At 37.1% G+C, this 25000-nt stretch overlaps 1 protein-coding gene across 1 annotated transcript in view; it reads right to left on the minus strand.

Moving 5' to 3' along the window:
- The window catches only part of LOC135229024 (gamma-taxilin-like), a 90975-nt gene that overhangs the window by 25041 nt on the left and 40934 nt on the right, over positions 1 to 25000 (minus strand). Inside the window, exons 5-6 of the mRNA XM_064278764.1 lie at positions 15035 to 15205; positions 13310 to 13504 (exon numbers count right to left, since the gene is read on the minus strand). Of these exons, the coding sequence (XP_064134834.1) occupies positions 13310 to 13504; positions 15035 to 15205 (366 nt within the window). The remainder of the gene's footprint in view (positions 1 to 13309; positions 13505 to 15034; positions 15206 to 25000) is intronic.

The raw sequence follows: 25000 nt of genomic DNA on the forward strand, positions 1-25000 counted from the left end.
ACTACCAGAACTGAAGAGGAAAATAGACAGTTCTGCAATAATCGTTGGAGACTTCTAAACTAATTTCAGTGACAGATAGGAAACCTAGAAAAAGATCAATAAAAACACAGAGGGCACAAGCAATATCATGAAACAACTAGACCAAATACTATACACAAAAATTTAACTCAAAAACATTTCCAGACCTAAAACCATAAAACTTTTAGAAGAAAACACAGGGGCAATGCTTTGGGACTCAGTATTTAAGAACAGATTCTTAGATATGACAACTAAAACACAAGTAACAAAAGTTAAGACATAAATGAGGTCTCAGCAAAAAGGAAAACTTTTGTTTCACGAATGGCTTTATAAACAAAGAGGCAAGCTACAGACAGAAAATTCTGAGAGACATATGTTGGGCAAATAATCAGAATATGTAAAAAGAATTCCTTCAACTTAAGAACAATCAAGAAATGTGCAAAGAACTTGCATAGACATTTCACCAGAAGAAAATTAAAAAATGGCCAACAACCACATGATACGTTGCTCAATGTCATCAATCATTAAATCTGATGTGGTCCAGTTCATTCTGACTCACAGCAACCCTAGACGACAGAACTGCCCCATAGGGATTCCAAAACCATAATCTTTACCATAATCATCCTTTTTTTAAAAATTGTTGATTGGAAAAGTTGGAACCAAAGAAAAAGGAACAGTAGTTAGAAAATGTGGCCTTGCTGATAAAAATGGTGTCAAATATCACAGGATAGCATTTTGCAAGACCAACAACTTTTTCACCACACTTTTTTTAACCAACATATACAGTGACTATACACATGGACCTTGTGAGGTGGCATACACAGGAATCAAATCGACTACATCTGTAGAAAAAGATGATGACATTTGTGGAAACAGATGATGGAAAAGCTCAAAATCATCACAAAACCACCAAGTGCTCATATGCAAGTTCCAGATGAAGCTGAAGAAATCACAAGAGCTAAAATATTACCTTGAGTATATTACACCTGAATTCAGAGACCATTTCAAGGACAGAATGGAAGAGGTCATTAAAAAGATAAGAAAGAAAAGACCAAAATGGATGACAGAAGATACTCTGAAATTTGCTCTTGAACGTCAAGTACCTAAAGCGAACGGAACAAATGATGAAATAAAAGAAACAGAAGATACCAAAGGGCGGCTCAAGAAGACAAGGTAAAGTATTATACTGAAGTGTGCAAAGACCTGGAGATAAAAACCAAAAGGGAAGAATATGCTGAGCATTTCTCAAGCTGAAACAACTCAAGAAAAAATTCAGGCTTCAAGTTGCAATACTGAAGGATTCCACAGGGAAAATACACTACGCAGGAAGCACCAAAAAAAGATGGAAGGAATAGAGAGTCACTGTTACCAAACACAAATGGTCAGGATCCAATCATTTCATATAATCAAGAACCAATGGTACTGAAAAAAGAAGTTCCAGCTGCACTGAAAGCACTGCTGAAAAACAAGGCTCCAGGAATTGATGGAATACCAGTCGAGATGTTCAACAAACGAATGCAGAGCTGAAGGTGCTCTATGCCAAGAAATCGAGAAGACAGCCACTGAGCTGAAGAGATCCATATTTGTGCCCACTGCAAAGAAAAGTGATCCAACAAAATGCAGTAATTACCAAGCAATAACATGAATATCACACAGAAGTAAAATTTTGCTCAATATTGGCTGAAGCAATATGTTGACAAGGAACTGTCAGAAATTTAAGCCAGATTCAGAAGAAGATATGGAATGAGGGATATCACTGCTGATGTCAGATGGATCCTGGCTGAAAGCAGAGAATACTAGAAAGACGTTTACCTGTGTTTTACTGATCCTGCAAAGACATTCAGCTGCGTGGACTATAACAAATTATGGATAACATTATGAAGAATGAGAATTCCAGAACAATTCATCGTATTCATAAGTAGCCTGTACAGACACCAAGAGATAGCTGTTTGAATAGGACAAGGGGATAATGAATGTTTTAAAGTTAGGGTTGTATCCTTTCACCATGCTTATTCAACCTGCATGCTGAGCAAATAATTCAAGAAGCTGGACAATATAAAGAACAGGTCATCAGAATTGGAGAAAGACTGATTAAAAACCTGCAATGTGCAGATGACAAAAACTTGCTTACCAGAAGTGAAAAAGACCTGAGATACTTACTGACGAAGATCAAAGACCATAGCCTTCAGTATGGATTACCCCTCAACATAAAGAAAACAAAAATCCTCACAACATAAAGAAAACAAAAATCCTCACAACTGGAACAATGAGCAATGTTACGATAAACACAGAAAAGACTGAAGTTGTGAAAGATTTCATTTTACACGGACCCATAATCAACACCCGTGGAAGCAGCGGTCAAGAAGGAATATCACTGACTCTCCTACTCTACTGACAACCCTCATTAAAATGTGTTTTTAACACAGAATGGTTTGTGATGCATACAGTAACACTGTAATATTACTTAATAAAATACTTTATGAAGCTCCAAAAAATCATCACTTCAACTCACTACTCTCTTGCTCCCTCTAAAAATATTATTCATTAATATGAAGAGATTCTTTATAAGCCTGCATGTTGCTACGGTGAATAAAGAATAAACTCCTCTATTTTATCTCTACAGTTTGTGTGACTTAGAGAATAGGAGCTAATGATGCAATGATTTACCTTTGATTTTGTCCACCTGTTTCCTGAGAGCAGCAAGTTGCTTGCATAGAAGAAGCAGTGTGGTGTTCAGCTGAACTCCCTTAGCTTTCTGGGAGACTAACAGCACTTCAAAATTTAAAATGGAGGGAATCTTCTTTGCACGGCTTTGGTCACTCTGCATCTCAGTCAAGTGCTGCTGCAGACACAGGCACACCAGGCCACTCTTTTTCCATAGGGAAACATGGTAAAGCCAACAACCACTGGCCCAGGAGTTGGCAGATCAGCAATCAGGAGGGAAGCCCTTCAAATCTCTTGTGCTTAAGGCCACCTCCACCTGCAAATATTTCAGATGAAATGCCAGGCTTAAAGTGCTACTGATTCTCTTCATGCACAGGGAACAAGGCCCTTGGGAAGGTCTTCAGAAGAGTTCCTGAAATGAGCCTATCTGGGCATTCCACATACATGGCCTATTTTTTTGTTTTGTTTTGTTATTTTTATAATCAGAACTACCCTGTGGGAAATCAAATGACATACTGCAAATCTGCTGCAAAAGATCTCTTTAATGTTAAAAAGCAAATATGCCACTTTAAGGACTAAGATACGCCTGACTCAAGCCATGGGGTTTTCAATCACCCATTCCCACGTGAAATCTGAACAATGAATAAAGAAGACCTAAGAATGATGTCTTTGAATTATGGTGCTGGGGAAGAATACTGAATATACCATGGACTGCCAAATGGGGGAACAAATGTGTCTTAGAAGAAGTGCAACCAGAATGTTCCTTCGAAGCGAGGATGGCAAGACTTCGTCTCACATACTTTGGACATGTTGTCAGGAGAGATCAGTCCCTGGAAAAGGACATCATGCTTTGAAAGGCAGAGAATCAGCAAAAAAGAGCAAGACCTTCAACGAGATAGACTGACACAGTGGTTGCAACGATAGGCTCAAACGTAACAGCGACTGTGAGGCTAGCACAGCTCTGGGCAGTGTTTCGTTCTGTTGTACACAGGAGTCAGAAAGGACCTGATGGCATCTAAAAACAATGCCCAGAAGAACAAATCTGTCTTGGGAGAGGTACAGCCAGAATGCTCCTTAGAAGCAAGGACAGTGAGACTGTCTCACATATTTTGGACATGTTTTCAGGTGCAGTCAATCCCTGGGGAAGAACATCATGCTTGGTAAAGAAGTAGATGGTCAGTGAAAGAGAAGAAAACCCTCAACAAGATAAACTGACACAGTGGCAACAACTATAGGCTCAAGCACAGCAATGATTGTGAGGATGGCGCAGGGCTGGGCAGTGTTTCATTCTGTTGTACACAGGGTCACTATGAGCCGGAAACTATCAACAGCAATCTTTACTGAAGCAGACTGCCGCATCTTTCTCCCGTGGAGCACCTGGTGGGTTTGAACTGCTGATCCTTCAGTTAGCAGCGGAGCACTTAACCAATGTGCCATCAGGGGTTCACCATATGTCATTACGAAATGTAAGTCAAACTGACAATCAGGTATACTTCATATCCACTAATATAAATATGGCTAAAAAGAAGAACAACAATAAAAACTAAAAACAAATGTTGGCAAGGGTTTGGTGGTAAAAAACCAAACCAAACTCATTGCTGTTGAGTCAATTTCAACTCATAGGGACCCTACAGGTCAGAGTAGAACTGCCCCACAGAGTTTCCAAGAAGCACCTGGTGAACGTGATCTGCTGACGTTTTGGTTAGCAGCTGTAGCTTTTAACTACTATACCACCAGGTTTTCCTAGGAGTATAAAAAATATAAAGATGCTACAAAAAACATTTTTGCAGTTCCTCAAAAAGCTAACCACTAAATTACCATACAATCCAGAAATTCCACTTCTAAGCATAAACCCAAAAGAATTGAAAGCAGAAACAAAAACAGATACATGTATACCAATGTTCACTGCAGAAGTATATACAATAGCCAAAAGGTGAAAAACAAGTGTATTTCCATAACTGAATGGATAAACAAAATCAGCTATACACAGCCAAAGAAATATTATTCACCCAATAAGAGTAACGAAGTTCTGACACATGCTGTAACATGGAGGAAATCTGGAACTATCATGATGAGTGAAGTAAATCATCACAAAGGAAAAATGTGTAATCCCACATAAGAAATATATAGACTAGGTGTCTTAGTTATCTTGTGCTGTTGTGACAGAAATACAAGTGGGTAGCTCTACTGTATTTAAGAGGCTAGAAGTTTGAATTCAGTGTGCCAGCTCAAGGAGAAGGCTTTCTCTCTTTGTCAGATCTAAGGAAAAATCCTTATTCCCTGTTGCCTTGGTGTTCTTCATGTTACTTGGCATCTTTCTTCCTCCATGTCTGCTTGCCCAATCCACTCTTTTCTTCACTTGTAAGAGATTAACTCAAGACACATCCTACACTAATCCTGCCTCATTAATATAACAGAAAACTCATTCCCAAATGGGATTATAACTACAGGCATAGAGGTTAGGATTTATCAACACGTACTTTTGGGAGACACAATGCCATACATATCACCAGGCTAATGTTTAGAAGCCAAAGTTTGTTTTTGGTACAAGAAGAAGGGGAATTTGTGAGCCACTGCTTAGGGGGGCTTTTACCTTCTGTTAAAGGAAATGAAAAAATATAAAAATGAGTGGCTGCACATCACTATGAATATAACTAATGTCACCGAACTGTATATGTAAAAAAAAAAGTTAAAATGGCAAATACACATTTACTACTGCAAAAAAAAGAAAAAACTATCACTCAACATAATAAAGGGCATTTATACAAAACCAATGGCCAACATAATTCTTAATGGAAACAGGCTAAAAACATTCCCCAAACATTCCCCTTGAGAACAAGACCAAGACGACGACATCCTTTATCACCACTCCTATTTAATACTGTGCTGGAAATTCTAGATAGAGCAATAGGCAAGAAAAAGAAATAAAAGGCATCCAAATTGGTAAGGAAGAAGTAAAACTGTCCCTGTTTGCAGAAGACACGATGCTATACATAGAAAATTACCAGAGCCGACAGAAAGATTCACCAGAGCAGCAGGGATTCAAGATAAATATACAAACGTAAGATAGATTCCTACATGCCAATAAAAAAAACGATGACAGCAAATCAGAAAAACAATACCATTTATATAAGCCCCTAAAAAAAATAAAATATTTAGGAATAAATCTAACCAGGGATGCAAAAAACCTATCCAAAGAAAACTACAACACACTACTGCAAGAAGCCAGAGATCCGCATGAATGGAAACATACTTCACTCCATACACAAAAACTAATTCAAAATGGATCAAAGACTTAAATATAAAACTAAAGACTATAAAGATCACAGAAGAAAAAAATGGGTCAGCCCTAGTACATGGCATTAACAAGACACAAACTATAACGAGCAATACAGAAACTCTAAAAGAAAAGCTAGATAATTGGGATCTTCTAAAAATTAAAACACTTAACGTTCATCAAAAGACTTCACCAAAAGAGTAAAAAAAGAAACTACAGACTGGGGGAAAAAAATGTGGCTATGACAAATCTGACAACGGTCTAATCTCTAAAATCTACAGGAAAATCCAACATTTCTACAACAAGACAACAAATAATCCATTTAAAAAATGAGCAAAGGAAATGAACAGACACTTCTCCAAGAAAGGCATTCAAGAGGCCAACAAACGCATGAGCAAATGCTTGCAGTTGCTAGCCATTAGAGAAATGCAAATCAAAATCACAGTCAGACACTATCTCACCCCAGCATTACTAGAATGAATCAAAGAAACAGAAAATAACAAATACTGGAGAGGCTACGGGGAGGCTGGAACTCTTATGCACTGCTGGTGGGAATGCAAAATGGTTTGACAGTTTTGGAAAAACGATACAGTGCTTCCCTAAAAATCAAGAAATACAAATACCATAGGATCTAGCAATCCCACTCCTAGGAATATATCCTAGAGAAATAAGAGCCCTCACATTAACAGACATATGCATGCTCATGTTCATTACAGCATTGTCCACAACAGTAAAAAGATGGAAACAACCTAGACGAATGGATAAACAAACTATGGTACATAGTCAAAATGGAGAACCACGCAACAACAAAGAACAATGAAGAATGTACTAAGCATAACATAACCTGGATGAATCCGGAGGGCATTACGCTGAGTCAAATAAGTCAACCACAAAAGGGCAAATATTGTATGAGACCACTAACAAAAAATTCACAAAAAGGTTTACACACCAAAAGAAACAACCTTTAACGGTTACAAGGGAGTAGGTAGGTGGAGATGGAAAAACACTAAATAGACAATAGATAAACTGTAACTCTGATGACGCATAAGAGAGTACACAATACTGGGGAAGCCGGCACGACTTGTGTAAGGCAAGGTCATGACAGCTCCATAAACACATCCAAAGTCCCTGAGGGACTGAACTGCTAGACTGAGGGCTATGGGGGCCATGCTCTCAGCAAACGTCTAGCTCAACTGACATAACATAACTGATAAAAAAAAATGTTCTACATTCTACTTTGGTAAGTAGTGTCTGGGGTCTTACGAGCTTGGGAGCAGTCATCTAAGATACTCCACTGGTCTCATCCCTTTGGCGACAAGGGAGAATGAAGAAAACCAAAGACACAAGGAAAATATTAGTTCACAGGACTAATAGACCACATCTACCACATTCTCCACCAGACTGAGTCCAGCACAACTAGATGGTGCCCAGCTACCACCACTGACTTCTATGACAGGGATCACAATAAAAGAAGGTCCCCAACAGAGCTAGAGAAAAACACAGTACAAAATTCTAACTTGTAAGAAAAGACCAGACTTACTGGCCTGACAGTGACTGAAGAAACTGGGAGCATATGGCCCCCAGAAACCCTTTTCTCTCAGTAATGAAGTTATTACTTAGGCTCAACCTTCAGCCAAAGATTAGACAAGCCCTTAAGTGAAAACAAGACCAATCCAGGCACAAGGACTAGAAGGCAGAAGGGGACAGGAAAGCTGGTGATAGGGAACCCAGGGTAGAGAAAGGAGAATGTTGACATGCGGCATTGGTAACCAATGTCACAAAAAAATGTGTATTACTTATTTAGTGAGAAGCTAGTTTGTTCTGTAAACCTTAATCTAAGTTAAAATTTTTTTAAGAAAAAAAAAAACTCAATAATGATAGAGTTCTCATTGTTCTGAGATACAAATTCAAATAGTGATAAAATAATATGATGTCTTGATTTGCTTAAAAATAAAGGAAACAAGATGTTACTAAAAACAAGAGTACGTAACTGGTGAAGACAAGAGATATATTTTACCTCTTAATTTTCAATTTTGTATAATAAAAAGTAAAAAGCATCCACCAACAGATGAATGGATACACAAAATTTGATATCCACAAGCATACCTCCTTTTATTGCATTTTGCTTTACTATGCTTTGCAGGCACTGTGTTTTTTACAAACTGAAGGTTTGTGGCAACCCTACATGAGCAAGCACCATTTTTCCAAGAGCATGTGCTCACTCTGTGTTTCTTTGTCGTATTCTGGTAACTTTCTCAGTATTTCAAACTTTTTCATCATTATCTATCTGTTGAAGTGATCAGTGATCTCTGATGTTACTACTCTAATTTTTTGGGGTGCCATGGACCACGCCCACATAAGACAGTGAACTTAATCCATAAATGTTGTGTGAGTTCTGACTGCTCCACTGACTAGCCATTCCCCTGTCTCTCTCCCTCTCCTCAGGACTCCCTATTCGCTAAGACAGGACAATATTCAAATTGGGCCAATTAATAACCATACAATGGCCCCTAAGTGTTCAAGTGAAAGGAAGAGTTGCACGTCTCTTACTTTAAATCAAAAACTAGAAATGGCTCAAGCTTAGCGAGGACTGTTTGTCAAGAGTAAAGATAGCCAAAAGCTAGGCCTCTTGTGCCAAACAGCTAAGTTGTAAATGCAAAGGAAAAGCTCTTGAACACAATTCAAAGTCCTACTCTACTGATAAACTCAAGAATGATAAGAAAGCATAACAGCCCTATTACTATTACGGAGAAAGTTTTAGTGGTCTGGAAAGAGGATGGAAGCAGCTACATTTCCCCCAGCCAAAGCCTAATCCATAGCAAGGATTCAAATTCTATGATGACTGTGGGAGAAGGAAGCTACAGAAGAAGAGTGTGAAGCTAGCATCAAAGGCTAGGCTGACCCTCTTGCTAGGGGCTAATGCGGCTGGTGAATTTTAGTTGAAGCCCCTAAGAATTATGCTGACTCTACTCTCCTGTGTTCTATAAATGGAACAAAGCCTGGATGATAGCACATCTGTTTACAACATGGCTTACTGAATGTTTTAAGTCCACTTTTGAGTTGATTCTCAGAAAAATAAAAGAGATAAATGTTGTTTTCATGCCTACTAACACAACATCCATTCTGCATCCCATGGATCAATCTTACTATTTAAGAAACACATTTTGTAAGGCTATAACTACCACTGATAGTGATTCCTTTGATAGATCTGGGCAAAGTAAACTGAAAACCTCTGGAAAGGATTCATCAGTTCACATGCCATTAAGGACGTTCATGATTCACAGAAGGAGGTCAAAACATCAACATTAACAGGAGTTTGGAAGAAGTGGATTCCAGCCCTCACAGGTGATTTTGAGGAGTTCAAGACTTCAGGGGAGGAAGTAATGGCAGATATAGTGGATATAACAAGAGAACATGAACTAGAAGTAGAGCCTAAAGATGTGACTGAACTGCGGCAACCTCATTACAAAACTTTTACAGATGTGAGCTGCTTCTTATAGATGAGCAAAGAAAGTGGTTTCTTGAGATGGAATACACTCCTGGTGAAGATGCTGTGAACCTTGCCGAAATGACAACAATGGATTTAGAAAATTACATAAACTTAGTTTATGAAGCAGTGGCAGAGTATCTTAGTTATCTAAATGCTGCTATAACGGAAATACAAGTGGATGGCTTTAACAAAGAGGAATTTATTTTCTCACAGCCTAGGAGCCTGAAAGTCTGACTTCAGGGTGCCAGCTTCAGGGGAAGGCTTTCTTCCTCTGTTGGCTCTTGGGTAAAGTCCTTGTCATCAATCTTCCCTTCTTCTCAGAGCAGGAATACTGGAACCAAAGAACATGCTATTCTCCTGGCTCTTGTTTCTTGGTGGTATGAGGTCCCCCTGTCTCTCTGCTTGCATCTCTCTTTTATATCTCAACAGAGATTGATTTAAGACACAGCCTAATCTTGTAGATTGAGTCCTGACTCATTAAGATAACTGCCTCTAGTCCTGCCTTATTAACATCACCGACGTAGGATTTACAATACAGGGAAATCTAATCAGATGACAAAATGGTGGACAATCATGCAATGGTGGGAATCATGGCCTGGCCAAACTGATACACCCTTTTGGCTGACACAAGTCAAACCATGACAGTGTTTGAGAAAAGTGACTCCAATTTTTAAAGAAGTTCCAGTGTGGGCAGAATGTTATCAAACAGCACCACATGCTACAGAAAAATCTTTCAGGGAGAGTCAATCACGCAGCAAACTTCCTTGTTGTCTTATTTTATGAAATTGCTACAGCGATCCTAACCTTCAGCAACCACTGCCTTGATCAGTCAGCAGCCATATACATCGAGCCAAGATCCTCCACCAGCAAAGAATTAGAACTCACTGAAGGCACAGGTGATGGTCAGCATTTTTTAGCAGTACAGAATTTTTAAATTAACACATACGTACCTTTTTTTGGACATACTACTGCTGAACACTTAACAGACTATAGTATAGTGCAAACGTAAATCTGAGTTATACCTGTACATACAGTGGAATACTACTCAGTTGTAAAAAGAAGTATGATACATGCTATAACATGGCTATGACATGAAAACGTTGTGCTGAGTGAAGTCATACAGAAATGACCAAATAGTGTATGATCCTACTTATATTAAATATCTAGAATAGGCAAACTATGGGGAAATGGGTTCCTTTATTTGGCCTTTTTCCTTGGTTCCTTGGAAAAACAGCTTGAGAAGACTGTCCCCCTAAGTCATGAGTAGTTACCTTTGCCCTAGTTTTCTAGCCTGGACAGTTTGTTACTTTTGTCCAGGATGACTGACATTTCCTGGGAAGCTGTAAACAACTTGTGGTTTGCTACTTTTTGTCTGGTCTTGGGCTGCAGCCTGTCCTGTGATTAGTATGCACATGGCAGGGAATGGTCAAAAGACTATCCAAGTGAGGTGATTATGGACTATGCAAATGAAGTGACTACAGCCTGCTATGTGAAGGAAGTGTCTGTGGCTGGCTGAAAGGAAAGTGGGCAGTTTGTGGGTCCCCCAGTGGAAAGGGCCATGTCTTGAAACTGACAAGGAACTGCATATATATGCAGGCAATTCCAAGAGGTTTTTCATAAAGAAAGAAGCTGGAAAAAGCAGAAAGGAAAGACAAAAGAGAAGAAGCACAGAGAAAGGAGGTAAGTAACTTCCTACAAGTTGTAATACTGCTCAAGGACTGTAATGCTGAAGACAGTGATGGGCCCAGAATGGGCCCTGTGGCAGAGTGGGTAATGAAACAAAGCATGGTCAACAGGAGCCTTTCCTCAGGGGGCCAGGAAAAGTCTATCTTGATGAGGCTGAGAAGATGTCTGCCCTGAGGGGGCCAAAAGGAGCTTGTCCTGATGGGGCTGAGGAGTCTGTCCTTATGAGACTGACGGGGAACCTGTCTCCACGGGGCCTGCATGACCTAGAGTAGCTTAGAGAGCTGTCATGCACTGATGGAAAATTGTGCCTGTGCACTTCCTGATCCTGAGTTTGTACCCTGTTGCTTCCAATGGATTATGGAACCCAGCAGAGAAGTAGAGTGCTGTGGGAGGGATGGCTGGTGTCAGAACTGGTAAAAAGGGTGGAGGGTGGAGATATGTCTGACCTCTATCTCATGGGAATCAGCCTTGTACTGATCTTGATTTTTATTACCACCCCTGAAGACAGAAAGGTTCTGACAGTACTACTCCCACCACTACCCACACACTCACAGAGACAAAAGTTTGTTTGTGTTGGGGTAGTGGTTGTGGAGACTTATCACTTCGGAAGTTTCTGTTTAAGAAAATGAAACTCATTTTGAAACGGACCGTGGTGATGGTGGCACAACATGGTAATATAATTAACATCACCGAATTGTTCGATTAAAAATGGTGAAAATGGCAATTTTTTATTACATACATTTCACAATATATTTTAATTTTCAAAGATTTAAGAAGAATGGCTTAGAAAATGCTCAGAATCTTTAAAAAAAAAATGAAGTGCTGAAAGAGCTGTATGTAAAACCACAAATAATGATCAGTTTGAAAAACTGAACTCGAAACTGCAAATGCCACAATCTTTTTTTCTTTTTGTCACTTTTGTTGTAAAATAAACATATAATAATATTGACCTTTTTAACCATTTTTAAGTGTCCACAATCTTTTTTAACCACCATTTTAATACGTTTATAGACCACAACATATCTGCTGTGGATTGACTTATGTGTACCCCAGCCCCAACTGTGTCAGAATCCTAAACCCCATACCTGTGGATATAAACCCATTACGAAATAAGACTCCTTTTTTATGCTACTGAGGTTCCATCAAGTGTAGGGTGTGTCCCAAAACTATCACTGCTGAGTGATACAAACAGCAGCATAGACTCAGACAGTGGCAAGCTCTAACTGGGAAGACAGCTGCGAGGAACCAAGGGACTGAGGAAAACTGGGGCTAGAGAAGCTGAGACAAGGATTTTTTCCCCCTGAATTCAAACTTCTAGCCTCTCAAACTGTGAGAAAATAAGTTTCTATCCTTTAAAACTACCCCTTTGTATTTATTTCTGTTACAGCAGTACTAAGAAACTAAAACAACACCTAAAAGCATAACATTTTACTAGCTTAAAGCATTATAAATGCAGGAGATGTACCCTTTCAAAAAGCCAAAGCTTCTAACATGACTCATTTGACTTCTAGAAGTGAAGAAACAAACAGGTTACCACTTACGTTATTGTTTTTTATTGTGGTGAAAACATATATAACAAAACATAAAGCCAACTCCACATAATATGGTTTTAATCTTGATACCATCTCTAAACTTCCAGACTAACTTGACTAGCTTCTAATAACTGCAACAGCCTAGATCTTACTCCCAATGACCAAAGGTCAGTAAGCACAGATTCTTCCAGTAAATATTTTACATCTGTGGGTGTGTAACTAGGTTCTTCTCCCAAATAGTATAAAATCCCTATTTTTATAGTAGCTATAATGTAATAGACATAACACAATGGTACTATACATGTACAGGTTATCACAGAAGTCTAAGATACAGAGGCCAAATACCTATTATTAGTCTGGAAGAGGAAAATTCATTTGTATGCTAAAAATATGTTACTGCTATGTTAAAAATTATCATCTTTTAGTATCAAATGACAGACATGTGGTACTTATGTCCACTAAAAATCCCTTCCCTAATGCCACCAAATTAACAAACTCCTGGACCACTGGATGAAGGTCACATGGTATCTTATACAAAAGCTCCAGAATGTCCTGTAACAATAGTTACAAATTACTAATAAACAGCAAAAAGTGTTTGCTAATAACTGTGGCTGTCTAAATAAACAAACGACATGTCTTTACCTCTTCCCTCAGTGCATACTGTTCAATAAGCTTCTTCAGTTTCTCCCCCAGTTCAATGTTTTCCTGGCGAAGTCTGGTATTATGTACATCACGCTGTTGCAGCTGTGTCTCAATTTCATTTAAACTAATTTGGAAATGTGCCACTGCTTCTTTACGACTTTCTTCTTCTTCTTGAGCTTGGTGCATATTTTCTTCCTTATTAACCAAAATAATTTCTGTTAACAGTGTAAACCCACAGATAGGATGTTCCCCCAAAAAATGTTTCCAATGTGTGGGTTTACTTCTAAACTAAAATTTTTCCTCCTTATTTGTAAGTAGAAGGTAAGTTGCTTTTCTTAAGGATAGAATGCAATCAGAGATATAAAGTACACTGGTTTAAAACGAGTATTCTGTGATCAACTACTAGTTCACTGCGCTAAATTAAAATTAACTGGCTTCTCCATATTATTTCCACAAGTACTTTCTTCAATGGTAAAGCAGAACATTATGTTAGATCAGCCTAAAGAGATGTAACTCCAGCTTACTTTGTGAGTCACATCTCCCATTCCCCTGAGGGAAAGGGATGTATGGAATCCTTATTTTAAAAAGTGTATTTTGAAATTTTTGTAGGATACAAGTGTCACAATATTTTTACATAAACAGTAATCAGTCCAATCATAATGTTAGGTTGCTATGGAAAAAAATACTACCTCTTTTATTATACCTAAGTCCAACGTTCAAGAGAAAAATAACCCCTTGCATTAGGTAAGGACCTATTTTACAGATAAATGGTCCTATATTTTAGGGCCTTGGCTGAGGTAGGATATTTGATCAGAGGCCCTGTTTAGTCAAAATCATAGTGTAACTGTACACCTGCTCAGTTATAACACAAAGGTAGGAACACTCCTGTTATAGGTAGGGTAGGCAGATGGTTTCCAGTGTCTTTGATCTTTTTACTGTTTTCCCAATGATACTAATTAATCTTTGGTACCTGCTCTCTGTCTGTTTATAATTGGTTATGGCTTAAGTACTATTACATAAGCACTTAGCAAATGAATAGCTAAAGATGGACTTGGGAAGTTTGGTAATCTAGCCCATTAACATCCACAGAGGGGAGCCCTGGTGGTACAGTAGTTAAAGTGGTTGGCTGCTAATGGAAACATCAGTGGCTGGAACCCACCGGTACTTCTGCAGGAGTAAGATGTGGCAGTCTGTTGGAATCAACTCAAGGTCAGTGGTTTGTTTATTCTATTTTTTGTAACATCCACAGAAGAACTGAACAGCTTGTTGTTCCTTGTCAAACTCACTATGATTCAAGATTGCTACTACTAGTTTCTAATTTTACCTCAGCTTTCCATCCTTTACCTGAGGGAGACCTGTAAATCAAGTACGTCAGTGGCTGGCACAAAATGTACTTCCTTTTAGCTTCCTTTCAGCAGGAAAGCTTGAATATAAACATCAATTTCATTCCCTATAATCATATATGAGGCTATTCCTTGAATAAAAACCGAACTTATACAGCAAAAAATGGTCTAAGATTTACAGTGCATTCATACATGCCTTCAAAAAATACAAAGCAAAGTATTATTTCCCTCATCAAGGATACTACGAATGTACCTGTGATTTATCAACCAGAATCCATCCTTACAACTGATTTCCATAAAACAAGAAGAGACAAGGATTTACTTCAAATAGATAAAAGCTGATCATAAAACTTTGTTAAACACAGCGTATGAACTAACAAACCTTTAATGTCTTATTGTGACGCTGAAGTTCCCTACAAAGAGACTCCAGTTTGCCCCTTGTCAAGACAGCCTTGCTGTGTTCACTCTGCAAACGAACTTTCTCTTTCACAATCTCAGCTTGCTTCTTCTGCAGAATCCTCATTTGCTTCTGATTATTCCTGCTTTCCTCCAACTAAAATTAACAAAGATTTTAAATTTAGGAAGAAAATAAGAACTTTTGGGTTGTAACTTAAAGAATACAATAACAGCCAAGGAAACTTTTCTACTTCTTTATTTTCCAGTTGTGATATGCAAAACAATTCTAATGTCTTATTTGCTTACTGAAAACAAGAACATATTTTTCTGCAAAGTTTCTTAGGAATCAACATTATCTAGTTTTACTTTTCTAAAAGAATACACAAAATCCATTAAACAGCCATTGAAGTTAGAACTTGGTAAGTAGCACTCAGAATTCTTTGTTAGTAAGGAAGGGAGGTTCAGATTTACAGCAAATTATTCTATTTTAAGGTTAACTCAACACAAAAAGACAATATAGCAACCTTACTGAGACTACAATAAAATTTTTATGAGCAATAAAATGTTGACCAGTAAAACATTTCAAGAATAACAGTGATACAACAAAAAACCTACCAAGCATCATTACAGGTATTATGTTTACAGCTATGAAAAACATTTTAATTGAAATTCTTTCAGGAAAAAAAATTTTGTTTTTGAAATTTTGCTTTTGTATCTTACTATAGGCTATATATTAAAAAAACACTGCCATCAACTTCATTATGACAAACTACAAGTCTTTGAGACAAATGTATTAAACATGCTCAAAAAATTAAAGGAAAACATGAACAATAAACTAGAGGAAATACGAAAACGATGCATGAATGAAACAACAATACCAATTAAAAAATAAAAAAAAGACACTATAAAAATGAACCAGACTAAAGGACTGGAACTGAAAACAACAATAATTGAAATAAAAACTTCCTGGAGGAAATCACATATGAAAAACTAATGAAGAAAAGTTAATACACTGTAAGGGAACATACAATATCACAGGAATCCCAAAGGAGGACATACAGAGAAAGAGAAAAGAAATGTAACTAAAGCTAAATGGGAATGAAATGACAAATTTAAAGTGCTAATGCTAACCAAGAGTACTGTAACTGGCAAAACTGTCTTTTGACAATGGGGTAAAATTAAGACATTTTAAGATAAACAGAGCTGAGGAAGTTTGTCAGACTACACCTGCCCTAAAAGAAAGCATAAAGGAAATACTATAGATTGAAAACTAGATAGTAACTCAAAAGGTATATATAAAAATATATTCCCAATAGTTTCAAAATATCCTTGGTTTGTAACTCTACTTCTTATATCATGCATGATTTAAAACAAATGCACAAAAAATAAGCATAAATTCAAGTCACTGGATACCATGTGGGTATATTGAAACAAAACAAAACAAGAAGATAAGACTCTGTGAGCAAATATAAAATAAATCATAATATCTTATAGATGGCTCGGAGACAGCAGTCATTATCAAATCAAACAAAGAAGCAGACCGTGATTGCTTCTAAAAACCCCCAAATCAAAGATTCAAAATCTTTCCCAAAGGAAGAAACATTCCTGGAATCATTAATGTATAATGATACAATTTGTGATTTAAAAAAAAAAAAGAACATGAAGGAGGAGGAGTATAACAAGAGAGTTTTTGTATGTTACTGAAATCACATTAGTTATCAATTTAAAGGAGGCTCTTCTAAATTCAGGATGTTAAATATTAATCCTCATGGTACTCATTGAAAGAATATTTTAAAAATATACACAAAAGGGAAGCTATGTCATATAAACATACAAGAGGATCATACTAAAGGAAACAAGGAATCAAAAAGGAATAAGATATACAAATAACAGACATGACAGAAGTAAAGCCTTCCTTGTATGTAACTACAACTGTAAACAGAAAAAAAACTCTTCAATCTAGAAGCCAAGACTGACAGAGCACACTAAAAAGAAAAAATGATTTATCTATACACTGCTTATAAAAAAAACCAAACCAAAGCCACTGCTATCAAGTCAATTCCGACTCATGGTGACCCTATAAGACACACTGTGTATAAGTGACGCATTTTAGACTCAAAGACACAAGGAGGTTGAAACTAAAAGGATGGGGAAATATATTCCCTGCAAATGATAATCAAAAGAAAGCTGGGATAGGTACAGTAATACCAGACAAACAAACTTAAGTCAAATCTGTCAAGACATAAAGAAAGGCATTATTTAAAAATAAGAAAGTGAATACCATCAAGAAGATACAATTAAAAGAGTATGCACCAAACAATCAAGATAGCACAATCTTGTAGCCCATCTGGTATACTGAAACAAAACAAAACAAGAAGGTAAGACTCAGCGAGCAAATATAAATGAAATCATAATATTGTATAGATGGCTCGGAGACAGCAGTTGATATCAAATCACATAGAGGAGACCATGATTGCTTCTATAAACCCCCAAATCAAAGAATCAAAATCTTTCCCAAATGAAGAAACATTCCTGGAATTGGAAGATGTAGAACGTAAAAAACTAATATACAGAATACTTCAAGACACCAGAGATGACCTCAGAAATGAAACAAGGCAATCTATGGAAAAAGCCAAGGAACACACTGATAAAGCAGTTCAAGAAATCAAAAAGATTATTCAAGAACATAGTGGAAAAATTTAATAAGCTGCAAGAATCCATAGAGGGACAGCATTCAGAAATCCAAAAGATTAACAATAAAATCACAGAATTAGACAACTCAACAGGAAGTCAGAGGAGCAGAATTGAGGAACTGGAATGCAGAGTGGGGGAGTTGGAGGATAAGGCAATTAACACCAATATAGTTGAAGAAAAATCAGATAAAAGAATTTTAAAAAATGAAGAAACCCTAAGAATCATGTAGGACTCTATCAAGAAGAATAACTTGCGTGTGATTGGAGTTCCAGAACAGGGAGGGGTAATAGAAAACACAGAGAGAGTAGCTGAAGATCTGTTGGCAGAAAACTTCCCTGGCATCATGAAAGACAAAGGATATCTATCCAGGATGCTCATCAAACCCCATATAAGATTGATCCAAAAAGAAAATCACCAAGACATATTATCATCAAACTTGCCAAAACCAAAGATAAACAGAAAATTTTAAAGCAGCCAGGGATAAAAGAAAAGTCTCCGGAGAATCAATAAGAATAAGCCAGACTACTCAGCAGAAACCATGCAGGCAAGAAGGCAATGGGATGACATAAATAGAGCACTGAAGGAGAAAACCTGCCAGCCAAGAATCATATATCCAGCAAAACTCTCTCTCAAATATGAAGGTAAAATTAAGGCATTTACAGATAAACGCAAGCTTAGAGAATTTGCAAAAACCAAACCAAAGCTACAAGAAATTGTAAGGAAATTGGTCAGAAAATCAATAATACCAGATACGAACACAACAGTCACAGAACTGGACATCCTGATGTCAACTCAAATAGGGAAATCACAAAAACAAGATAAGATTAATTTAAAAAAGAAAAAATGCTCAAAACAGGGAATCACTGAAGTCATTATGTAAAAGATCACAATAATCAAAAAGAGGGACTAAATACAGAGGTACAGAGGCACAGATCTTCCACATGGAGAGGAAAACAAGGCAACACAGGACGATACAAGTTAGGTTTTACTTAGAAAAATAGGGGTAAATATTAAGGTAACCACAAAGAGGTCTAATAATTTCATACTTCAAGTTAAAAACCAAGATAAATGTAACAACTCAGCAAAAATAAATTCAACTACTATGAAAATGAGGAACACAATTTACAAAGAAAAACTGCTCAGCAAAAAAAAATCAAGTAGAAAAATGAAACTGTCAACAACACACACAAAAAAGGCATCAAAATAACAGCACTAAACTCATACTTATCTATAATTACGCTGAATATAAATGGCCTAAATGCACCAATAAAGAGATAGAGAGTTGCAGATTGGACAAAAAAACACGATCCGTCTATATGCTGCCTACAAGAGACACACCTTAGACTTAGAGACACAAACAAACTAACACTCGAAGGATGGAAAAAAATATATCCAGCAAACAACAATCAAAGAGCAGGAGTGGCAATATTAATTTCTGACGAAACAGACTTTAAAGTTAAATCCACCACAAAGGATAAAGAAGGACACTATATAATGATTAAAAGGACAATACACCAAGAAGATATAACCACATGAAATATTTATGCATCCAATGACAGGGCTGGAAGATATACAAAACAAACTTTAACGGAACTGAAAAGTGAGATAGACACCTCCACAGTTATAGTAGGAGACTTCAACACACCACTTTTGGTGAAGGATAGGACATCCACTAAGAAGCTCAATAGAGACACAGTAGATATAATTGCCATAATCAACCAACATGACCTCACAGACTTATATAGAACACTCCACCCAAGAGCTGCAAAGTATAATTTTTTTCTTCTAGTGCACGTGGAACATTCTCTACAGTACATCACACATTACGCCATAAAACAAACCTTTGCAGAATCCAAAACATCGAAATATTACAAAGCATCTTCTCAGACCATAAGGCCATAAAAGTAGAAATCAATAACGGAATAAGAAATCAAACACTTGGAAACTGAAGAATACCTTGTTCAAAAAAGACGGGGTTATAGAAGACATTAAGGAGGGAATAAAGAAATTCATAGAATGCAATGAGACTGAAAACATTTCATATCAAAACCTTTGGGACACAGCGAAAGCAGTGCTCAGAGGCCAATTTATATCAATAAATGCACACATACATAAAGAAGAAAGAGCCAAAATCAGAGAACTGTCCCTACAACTTGAACAGATAAAAAGAGCAACGAAAGAATCCGTTAGGTACCAGAAGAAAACAAATAATAAAAATCAGAGCAGAATTAAATGAATTAGAGAACAGAAAAACAACTGAAAGAATTAACATAAGCCAAAAGCTGATTCCTTGAAAAAATTAACAAAATTGATAAACCACTGGCCAGACTGACTAGAGAAATACAGGAAACAAATAACCTGAATAAGAAATGAGATAGGCCGTATCACAACAGACCCAACTGAAATTAAAAGAATCACATTACTATGAAAAACTGTACTCTAGCAAATTTGAAAACCTAGAAGATATGGATGAATTCCTAGAAACACATTACCTTACCTAAACTAACACAAACAGAAGTAGAACTAAACAAACATAACAAAAAAAGAGATTGAAAAGGTAATCAAAAAACTCCCAACAAAAAAAAGCCCTGACCTGGATGGCTTGACTGCAGAGTTCTACCAAACTTTCAAAGACTTAACACCACAAATACTAAAGGTATTTCACAGAGCATAGAAAAGGAAGGACTACTACCAAACTCACTCTATGAAGCCAGCATAACCCTGATATCAAAACCAGCTGAAGACAGCACAAAAAAACGAAATTACAGACCTATATCCCTCAGGAACACAGATGCGAAAATCCTCAACAAAATTCTAGCCAATAGAGTTCAACAACATTTCAAAAAAATAATCTACCATGACCACGTGGGATTTATACTAGCTATGCAAGGTTCAATATTAGAAAAACAATTAATGTAATCTACCACATAAATAAAACAAAAGACAAAAAGACACATCATCTTATCAATGGATGCAGAAAAGGCATTTGACAAAGTCCAACACTCATTCATGATAATAACTCTCAGCAAAACAGGAATAGAAGGAGAATTCCTCAACATAATAAAGGGCATTTATACAAAGCCAATAGCCAACATCATCCTAAATGGAGAGAGCCTGAAAGCATTTCCCTTGAGAATGGGAACCAGACAAGGATGCCCTTTATCACTGCTCTTATTCAACGCTATGCTGCAAGTCCTAGGCAGAGCAATTGGGCTAGACAAAGAAATAAAGATTGACAAGGAAGAAGTCAAATTATCTCTATTTGCAGATGACATGATATTATACACAGAAAACCCTAAGGAATCCTCCAGAAAACTACTGAAACTAATAGAAGAGTTTAGCAGAGTATCAGATTATAAGATAAACATAAAAAAATCAGTTGGATTCCTCTACATCAACAAAAAGAACATCGAAAGGACATCACCAAATCAATACCATTCACAGTAGCCACCAAGAAGATAAAATACTTAGGAATAAATCTTACCAAAGATGTAAAAGACCTATACAAAGAAAACTACAAAGTACTACTGCAAGAAACTAAAAAGGACCTACTTAAGTGGAAAAACATACTTTGCTCATGGATAGGAAGACTTAACATAGTAAAAATTTCTATTCTACCAAAAGCCATCTATACATACAATGCACTTCCGATCCAAATTCCAATGTCATTTTTTAATGTGATGGAGAAACAAATCACCAACTTCATATGGAAGGGAAAGAAGCCTCAGATAAGTAAAGCATTACTGAAAAAGAAGAAGAAAGTGGGAGGCCTCACTCTACCTGATTTTAGAACCTATTATACAGCCACAGTAGTCAAAACAGCCTGGTAATGGTACAACAACAGGCACATAGACCAATGGAACAGAATTGAGAACCCAGATTTAAATCCATCCATATATGAGCAACTGATATTTGACAAAAGCCCAGTGTCAGTTAATTGGGGAAAAGATAGTCTTTTTAACAAATGGGGCTGGCGTAACTGGATATCCATTTGCAAAAAAATTAAACAGGACCCATACCTCACACCACGCACAAAAACTAACTCCAAATGGATCAAAGATCTAAACATAAAGTCTAAAATGATAAAGATCATGGAAGAAAAAACAGGGACAACTTTAGAAGCCCTAATACAAGGCATAAACAGAATATGAAACATTACTAAAAAGGCCGAAGAGAAACCAGATAACTGGGAGCTCCTAAAAATCAAACACCTATGCTTCTCTAAAGAGTTCACCAAAAGAGTAAAAAGACCACATACAGACTGAGAAAATATTTTCGGCTACGACATCTCTGGCCAGTGCCTGACCTCTAAAATCTACATGATTCTGCTAAAACTCAACCACAAAAAGACAAACAACCCAATTAAAAAATGGGCAAAGGATATGAACAGACGCTTCGCCAAAAAAAGACATTCAGGCAGCTAACAATACATGAGGAAATGCTCTCGATCATTAGCCATTAGAGAAATGCAAATCAAAACCACAATAAGATTTCATCTCCCTTTCATCTCCCTCAAACATTAATCCAAAAAACACAAAATAGTAAACGTTAGAGAGGCTGTGGACAGATTGGAACACTTATACCTTGCTGTTGGGAATGTAAAATGGTACAACCACTTTGGAAATCGATTTGGTGTTTCCTTAAGAAGCTAGAAATAGAACTACCATATGATCCAGCAATCCCACTCCTCAGAATATATCCTAGAGAAATAAGAGCCTTTACATGAACAGAAATATGCACATCCATGTTCAATGCAGCACTCTTTACAAGAGCAAAAAGATGGAAGCAACCAAGGTGCCCATTAATGGATGAATGGATAAATAAATTATGTTATATTCACACAATGGAATACTACGCGTCGATAAAGAACAGTGAGGAATCTGTGAAACATTTCATAACATGGAGGAACCTGGAAGGCATTATGCTGAGTGAAATTAGTCAGCTGCAAAAGGACAAATATTGTATAAGAGCACAATTATAAGGTCTTGAGAAATAGTTCAAACTGAGAAGAACGCATTCTTCTCAGTTTGAACTACTGCGGTTAAGAGAGGGGGTAAGTTGGGAGGGTAGGAGAGAGGTATTTACTATTAGATAAGAAGTGCTTTAGGTGAAGGGAAGGACAATACTCAATACAGGTGAGGTCAGCACAACTGGACTAAACTAAAAGTAAAGAAGTTTCCTGAATAAACTGAATCCTTCAAAGGTCAGCAAAGAAAGGGCAGGGGTTTGGGGACCATGGTTTCAGGGGACACCTAAGTCAACTGGCATAATAAAATCTATTAACAAAACATTCTGCATCCCACTTTGAAGAGTGGTGTCTGGTGTCTTAAATGGTAGAAGCAGCCATCTAAGATGCATCAATGAGTCTCAACCCACCTGAATTAAAGGAGAATGAAGAACACCAAGGTTACAAGGTAATTACGAGCATAAGAGACAGAAAGGGCTACATGAACTAGAGACCACATCAGCCTGCGACCAGAAGAATTAGATGGTGCCAGGCCACAACCGATTACTGCCCTGACATAGAACACAACAGAGAACTCCTGAGGGAGCAGGAAAACAGTGGCACGCAGACCGCAAATTCTCAAAAAAAGACCAGATTTAACGGTCTGACTGAGTCTAGAAGGACCCTGGTGATCATGGTCCCCAAACGTTCTGTTGGCCCAGGACAGGAACCATTCCCGATGCCAACTCGTCAGACATGGATTGTACTGGACAATGGGTTGGAGAGGGATGATGATGAGGAGTGAGTTACTTGGATCAGGTGGACACCTTAGACTATGTTGGCATCTCATGTCTGGAGGGGAGATGAAATAGTAGAGGGGCTTAGAAGCTGGCAAAATGGACACGAAAACAGAGAGTCGAAGGCGGAAGCGGGCTGTCTCATAGAGGGGAGAGTAATTGGCACTATGTAGTAAGTTGTATATACATTTTTATGTGAGAGGCTAAGTTGATTTGTAAACTTTCAGTTTAAGTGCAATAAAAGTTATTAAAAATAAAAAAGTATATGCATCTAAGATCAGAGTCCCAAAATATACAAATATGTGATCAAACGAAACAATGACAGGAAAACTAGATAGTTCTATATAGTTGAAGATATCAGTGTACCACTTTCAATACCAGACAGATTCCTAGAAAGAAAATCAGTTTAAAAAAAAAAAAAAAAGATTTAAACAGCATTATAAGGCAAACGGAGCCCTGATGGTGCCGTGCTTAAGCACTAAAGCAACCTAATAGACAAATAAAGAACATGCTATGCAACATCAGGACACACACTTTCTCCAGTACACACAGATAATTCTCCAAGATAGACAATATGCTAGGTCACAAAATAAACTTACCAGATCTTTAAAAATTGAAATTGTATACCTTACATTCTCAGAACACAAAGAAATGAAACTGAAAATCAGTAACAGAAAACTGGTAATTACACAAGTACACAGAAACTAACACACTTTTAAGTACGCAATGGGTCTAAGAAGAAATCAAGAGGGAAATCAGAAAATTCTTAATAATGAATAAAAATGAAAGCATAATATACCAAAACTTATGGAATGTCAAGAAGGCAGAACTCAGATGGGTGTTTACAGCAATAAGCACCTACATTAAAAAAGTAAGATCTCTAATTGATAACCTAACTTTACAACTTAAGGAACTAGAAAATGAAGAATTAAGCCCAGATTTACCAGAAAAAACGAAATTCAAAGTATGGCTAAACAAAATAGTATATTCAAAAATAACAGAGAGATCAATGATTGTATCTTTGAAAAGAAAGAAAATTGACAAGGCTTGAGCTAGACTAACAAGAAAAAAAAGGAGAAGATGCAAAGAACTAAAATCAAAAATGAAAGTGGAGAGATTATGTCAACCCTATAAAAGTAAAAATGATTATTGGAGAATATGAACAACAGGAAGTCAAAAAATTTCCAGGATAAACTTCTAGAAAACCATCAACTACCTAAACTGACTCTAGTAAAAGTACAAAAATTCCACAGATGCATAACAACTGAGGTGATACAGTAATTAAAAAGTTCCCAGCAAAGAAAAATCCTGTGATGCATTCATTGGGGATTTCTATTAAACATTTTAAGAAGAGCTGACACAAATCTTTCTTAAAATCTTCCAAATAACAGAAAAGAGAACAAAACTAACTCATTCTACAAGGCTAATGATACCAAAGCCAGACGAAGAAAAGATAATTACAGGCCTGTGTCATTGTACTTGGCTGCTAGCCAGTCGGTTCCAACTCACAGCAACC

The sequence above is a fragment of the Loxodonta africana genome, chromosome Y, assembly GCF_030014295.1.
Source record: "Loxodonta africana isolate mLoxAfr1 chromosome Y, mLoxAfr1.hap2, whole genome shotgun sequence".
Lineage (NCBI taxonomy): Eukaryota > Metazoa > Chordata > Mammalia > Proboscidea > Elephantidae > Loxodonta > Loxodonta africana.